The sequence below is a fragment of the Nannobrachium achirus genome (assembly GCF_963921795.1).
Source record: "Nannobrachium achirus genome assembly, chromosome: 5".
Lineage (NCBI taxonomy): Eukaryota > Metazoa > Chordata > Actinopteri > Myctophiformes > Myctophidae > Nannobrachium > Nannobrachium achirus.
This window is the reverse complement of record NC_137814.1, coordinates 24633798-24640281: the sequence shown is the minus strand read 5'-3', so window position 1 is coordinate 24640281 and position 6484 is coordinate 24633798. Positions and strand designations below refer to the sequence as shown.

The 6484-nt window shown below is 41.2% G+C and overlaps 1 protein-coding gene across 1 annotated transcript; it reads right to left on the bottom strand.

Annotated features, from left to right (window-relative positions):
- Window positions 1-1975: 1975 nt before the first annotated feature.
- On the bottom strand, window positions 1976-4619 carry LOC308285840 (uncharacterized protein). Its single transcript, XM_080726729.1, has 2 exons — window positions 4509-4619; window positions 1976-3416 (listed from the first exon to the last, which is right to left on the bottom strand). Exons 1-2 carry the CDS (start codon window positions 4608-4610, stop codon window positions 2142-2144), a joined length of 1377 nt encoding a protein of 458 aa, XP_080582855.1. The 5' UTR covers window positions 4611-4619; the 3' UTR covers window positions 1976-2141.
- Between the last annotated feature and the right edge of the window lie 1865 nt (window positions 4620-6484).

Here is a 6484-nt window from a genome sequence, read left to right as displayed (position 1 = left end):
GCTATTAAAATAATTAATATATTCATGCTTTTATTTTAAACATGCATGTTCTGTACAAGTGGCCGTACCACTGCCATGTATGAACATAAACTGAGAACCAATGTCAATACTAGGCCGGCTATACAAGCTATTCAAGAGACAGTAATGCTTTTTTATATTTAAAGACAGACATTATATTATATAAACGTTTTTTATTTTTTTCTCCAACAATTTAAGGGACCCCCTGCAATATCCTCAGGGACTTAGGCCTAGGGGTACCTATTGAAGACCCCTGTACTTGATAATTCAGTGAACTAACACATTGAATAACTATTTTGCTATGTTGTCTGCAGTGTTCGGGATCGTACAGAAATAGACAGAGAGAAGTCATCACCTGTCCAGAAGCAACACAGCAAGTTCTGCATCTATTCTGAGCCCTTTGGAGTCGCGGAGTTCCCTCCAACGTTCATACACATCCCCTATATATATTCGTGTTTTGTCACGAGCCCTCTTTGACTCCATCTCCTTCTGTTTGGCACACTTCTTTTCCTCATTCGTCTTTCTTTTTCTTTCTTTTTTCGGCCACTTTGCAGTGTAGGCAGTCGTGGGCAAAGGTGGGATAGGACGCTTTTTCTCCAAATTGTCTGCCATTTCTATCTGAGAAGCACAACGCGAGTTGACCACAACTGTGAACTGTGGGTCTGTGACTGACTAAAAATCTAGGTTTCCGAGGCTAGTGCGTGACGGACTGACTGACAGCGTGAAATAGCCATAGGGAAATAGCCTAGCTTGCCTTGGAGCGCATGCGTATTGTTCTTCTGTTGTTTTTCAACCGCCAGCGGGCTTAAAATTTGTAACAAATCCAAAAGAGACTTCCTGGTTGGTTAGTCCTTTTTACGGCACAAGATTTCTGGACCAATGAAAAAGCTTCTAACAGATAACGGAATAGTTTTGAGGCAAGTGTGGTTCCTGTGGAAATAAGCCTCGGCTTTCTAGGATCTCCTTTTAGTTGACCTTGTACCAGTGATTTGTACTGTCATGAAACTGTACTTTTTTCTATTGCAAACTTCTAATAAATTCTTCAATCAATAAATCAAAGACGGCGGCTCCTATCTTGTCTAGCACAGAGACAGAGAGACAAGATTTTTGGGGGGAGCATTAACTTTAAATTGTCACTTTAGAAATGTGCAGATACAATTGGTTTGTTTACTGTTGAGTGAGAAAACAATGTTGCAAATTACATGATCACCACGTTTGCCCATTCTGGAAATAGAACTCATACAGGGTAGGATAAAGTGAAATCGGAAGTGATAACACAAAAAGACTGAGCAGACTCAGCAGACAGATGCGGTGTGTGCTGCCATCTAGCGGCTGAATGTTGCACGTTACCAGGGGAAAAAGACCTGTCAAGGAGAGTCCAGAGCGACTCCCTACTACTCCACGGTAATTCACGTTTGTAGGCCTTTGGATGGGACCTCAATATCAGTATTGCTGCTCTCGCGAGCAGCACTCTTTATTATTATCATTTTACTTTAAGTCAATTGGTTGGACGGTTCGAGATACCATGACAAATCCACACTCACATAAAGACTCAGAGATTTGTAGAATGTATAGATTATATTATTGTTATTATATGATATCTCCAATGCCAGGGGGGAAACCAAGAAAGAAAAAGCTTGTCAAAGCAACAAGTCAAAGAATTGTTGCTTTGACATTCTCAAACCTTGTAATTTTAACTACAGCCAATTTGATAGGCATGGATCCCCATTTGATAAGATTTGTATTTCTGGAGCCAAATGTGGTTAGATATGCTCTGTCATTTGGTCCAGTATCCCTTTACTGTCTATGTCCTGTAGGTATAGAGATAACAGAGAAACAAAAAGAAACATTCTGGTGTGTTCTATAGTTTTATTTACTTTTTACATGTAATAACTGCGACCCCCTGGAAACCTCTCGAGGACCCCTTGGGGTCTCTGGACCCCATGTTGAGAACCACTGATTTCAGGACAGCCAGACCAATGGATTGTACCTTTGCATTCTTCTACATCTCCCAATGTCCAAATGGGATTGGGCACCACGCCACCTGGCCTTTCTCATTCTCATAACTAATACATAACAGCCTCTCACTGCATGTTCTTAGGCCTTCCTCTAGGTCTACCTTTTCACTTTTTCTTCTTCCTTCTCTTACTTTTACTTGGTTCAGAAACTGGGTCACTGCCATGCTCTTGCTCCTCATCTGTTGAGTCACTGTTTCCTTGGCCTTCCTCATTCCTAACACACAACAGACTCTTTGATTGGTTTGCATCATCTAAGGCGATCACTGCATTCTTCTTAGGCCTTCCTATAGGTCTACCTGTGCGCTTTTTTATTTTCCTCACGTCTTTCTTCTCCACATCACCATCATTTTCAAGGTTGCACAATGTGTTACTTTGCTCAGCCTCATCAGAATCAACACAGCTGGTCTCCATTTCATCCGTTTCAGCCCCCTCAACATTAGCAGCACTTCTATTAGTTTGATTTGTTTCATCTTTTTCTACCTCAGACACATTCGTGCTTGACTTCTCTATCTGAACTTTCATCCCTGGGTCAGGGACTTGTCCATGATAACGCTGGATGTGACTCTTCAGGCTAACATTGTGATTAAAGGACTTGTCACAGTGCTGACACTGATAGGGTTTCTCTCCTGTGTGGACACGCATGTGGGATTTGAGGTGGTTTGGCTGGGTGAATGAGCGCTGGCACACCTCACATACAAACTTCTTTTCTTGTGTGTGGACAACCACATGCCTCTTCAAGGCAGAGTTACTGACAAACTCCATGTTGCATATGTGACAAATATGTCTTTTTGGGCCTCCGTGAGTCACCAGGTGTTCACGGCGCTCTTGGATCTTGGCAAACACCTCTGGACAGTCAGGACATTGATAGGGTTTCTTTGCAGGAGGATGGCTCTGTTCATGGAGTAGTTTGTCTGGTCTCGTTCTGAAGGTTGAGCAGCAGTACTTACACACATGCTTGTAGCCATCCTTGTGGATCTTGCTGTGAACGTTTAGACCAACCTCTTCTAAAAATCTCTTGCCACACACAAGACAAGAATAGGGCTTTTTGTTCTCACATATGTGAGCCTGATTCTGAATGCGGAAAAACTTTCCACATTCAGGACAGAGTTTGCGGCAAACCTTTTCATGTTCCTCATCTGCATCAGACTCAGACTCACTGTCTGCATCTGTATCTGAATCACTGTCTGCAAGCTTACAGTCTATATTGTGGTGCTCCAGTGGATCCCAATCACTGTCTGAATTGTGTTCTCCCTCATCCACTTCACTAGATCCTTCATCCAAGGAGTCATTTTCATCACTGAAACCAATAATTTCAGTAATGGCAGCAGCAGAACTCTCTGGATCACTGGTGCAGCTGTGAGGGTCACCTGAGGGCACATCCTGTAAAAGATAGAGAATAGATGATCAGTCATCTCTGCAGTTGCAATGAGTCTCTCATGGTTACCTTACATTTATTTGGTTATCTTGGTACAGTAGCGTGCCCATCTGTAAAAAGTGGGCTAAGATCACACATCTATGGAAGTTTCACTACTTTGTCTTAAAGGATAATAAACAATTGATTAGCTGTTAGCTAAGGAGGTTGGTACAGAAGAAAAAATAAAAATCCAATTGTTAATTGGATTGTTGCTTAATACTTTTAAATACATATATTTGAAGACAAGATCATCAACGACATACAGTACAGAAATCTAGAACAACAAGTTAGGTTGTTGTTGTTTGAACACATTTTATTCATACACAATATGCCACAGATGTTTCTGCAATATAGACATTTGTAGCATTTTGTGTATGAATAAATTAAAGGAAAAAAAAAACATGAAGCAGCCACGTATAGCACCACCATAAGGCCAATTTGGAGGGGGAAAAAATGAGGTGGAGTGCCTTCTGGGTGATGGCCTACTGGGAGTGTGCAGGCAAAGATCAGTCCAGTGGTTTGACAGATTTGCTGTGGACTGACAGATGCATGTACACAAGAAAAATCTAAATCTGATCATTCTATACGTTTTAAAAGAGAACATGGACATATTCATGAGTGTGCTGTTATCCAACCCATTCCTTTCACATCAATATTCCAACATTAATAAGGATATAATGGATACTAAGAGACTTATGTTGTTCTGTTAATTAATTACATCACAGCAGGGCATGGTCAAGGCCAAGGTTGCCAGGTTTACAGCGCAGGTGTTGCTGATGGGAGGCAAACAGTGTTTCTACTGTGTTCATGAGAGCTGGTCTTCATTCCTGCCATGCTGTTTGTTTACATTTTATCATTTATGTATTGACTGTATGCTGAAGTATAGGATTGAAGTGCTGGAATAAATATATATTTTTCAACTCAATGGATACTATTGGGACATCAGTTTGTTTGAGCACACATCCTAACGTATCTCTTGCCATCTGCAACCAGTAATGCCAGAGTGTAGAGACTTCGGCACTACAGATATACTGTATAAAACTATCTATTTAAATAACCTCCAGTTGCTGACTCTTCCAGTTTCTGCTGAATTGGCATTGGAGGCACAGCTGATGAAGGGCCAGGAAGGTCCCTCTTGTTGTCTTCTGGATTTCACACATGAAGCCACACACTGGACAGTCTTCAAACAGTTGGAGGAGACAGTCTTCATCCACAATGTATTTAGGGACATCATTTATGGAGGGTGAGTCTTGTCTGCACAATGAATGGGAATTAAATAGGGAAAATAATTAACAAATGTCAATGAATTGCAGAAATCATACTACTAATAATCAGAATCAACTTTATTTTCACATCAGCGGAGGGTGAAATTTGTTTTTGCGTAATCTCCATCACTTAGTTGTTTTCCAGAAATGGAGGGAGCAGGTTGTGGGGAGAAAATATAAAAGAACCAGAGAAAATATAAAAGAACCAGTCAGATTGAAGATGGTGCACTCTGTTTCACCAACGTGGGCTTGTAAAGCTTGGAACGGCAAGTCGCTCGCTTTACCTCGCTTGGCAGTGCCTCCCGTGACCAAGCACTTCTTTTTTTACATAAGTTATAAAAGTGGTAACACATTGGCAGGTATACCATGTGCATGATGAGACATAAAGGAAAAAAGAATAAAAACACGAATAAATAACGTAACAGATTAAACTAATCCACATGGCAGGACTACCGGGAAAGTAAATTCCACACAGAGGAACATATCCACAAGGGAGGAAAACACAGTCCAGTCCAGTAACAGTATTACTACTATACTTGTCTCGTGAGCCAGACTGTTTTCTTTTTCAACCTCCCAGAATTTTCAAATGCTTCCGTCATACAGTCTGGAGCACAAAGGAAGCTCTGAAAATGATCAAGTGTTAAAGTGGATGTGACGCCTCCTCCCCACTTGAGCTTAGTCTTTACAGTCGCACACATTGTATGAATATAAATCAAAACCATCTAAGCACATATAGCTTTCTTCTTGGCAGAAATGGAAATAAAAAAAGGAAACATGAAGATATATTAATTAAGATATGTAGGAGAAAGGGGCACTGGAGCAAACACGGACTGTTGAAGCCTTTTTTTTTTTTTTCTTTACAGGATGCCGGCAAAAGTGACAACGTTTCGATGTAGTGGTCATGACCTGACGAAGATGTATTGACATCGAAACGTTGTCACTTTTGCCGGCAAGCTGTAAAGAAATAAAATAGGCTTAAACAGTTTGCTCTTGTGCCTTCCTCCTACAAATTCAAGTCCTGCGCCTGAGATGCACCGGATCAGCCAAAACCAGGCTAGAAGCGCAGTGGGCACTCTTTATGCATATATTAAGATATATTTACGGAGGTGTAGTTCTAGCCTCTATATAGCATTCGGAGATTGTGGAATAGTTCTCTGGTTACCACTACTTTATTAGTTCTATTCAACAAGCCATTATAATCATTGCTTTGGAGCAGACTTACAATAGCGCTGACTCTGTCGAGACAGATTTTCCATGGATGGAAGGGTCAGCCAACACTCCATGATCATCCTCTGGTTTCAGCTGTCGTCTTTTAGAGGGTTTAAAGGGCTTCCGGAATGTTGAGGTGAGGATTGGAGGTGGTCTTCTCCATTGGACTGGTCCTCTCCATTGGACTGGTGTACCAATGGAAACATTCACAGAAGGCACAGGTATACTTGCCTGAGAACCTAATAGGAAAACAGAGCCTTGTTTGTTTACTCATTTTCGTCATTCAAACATTTTCAAGTTTCCAAGAAATGTAAAAAACAATTAACAGGTAAAAAAAAAAAAAACACTGGGTGCGTTCGGAAATGCACACCGGGTTTGTGCTCAGTTTAGTGAGTGCAGTGGGCGGTAACGTTGTAGAGTGCACTCAGTGTGGCTTATTTACGAACGTCCAGTTAAGGGGCAGCTGTGCGCCATTTCAGACCGAACTCTGAAGCAAAACCTTCTGAAAAGCAGCAGTGTGCATTTTCCAAAACACCCACTGTAACAACATAATATGATAA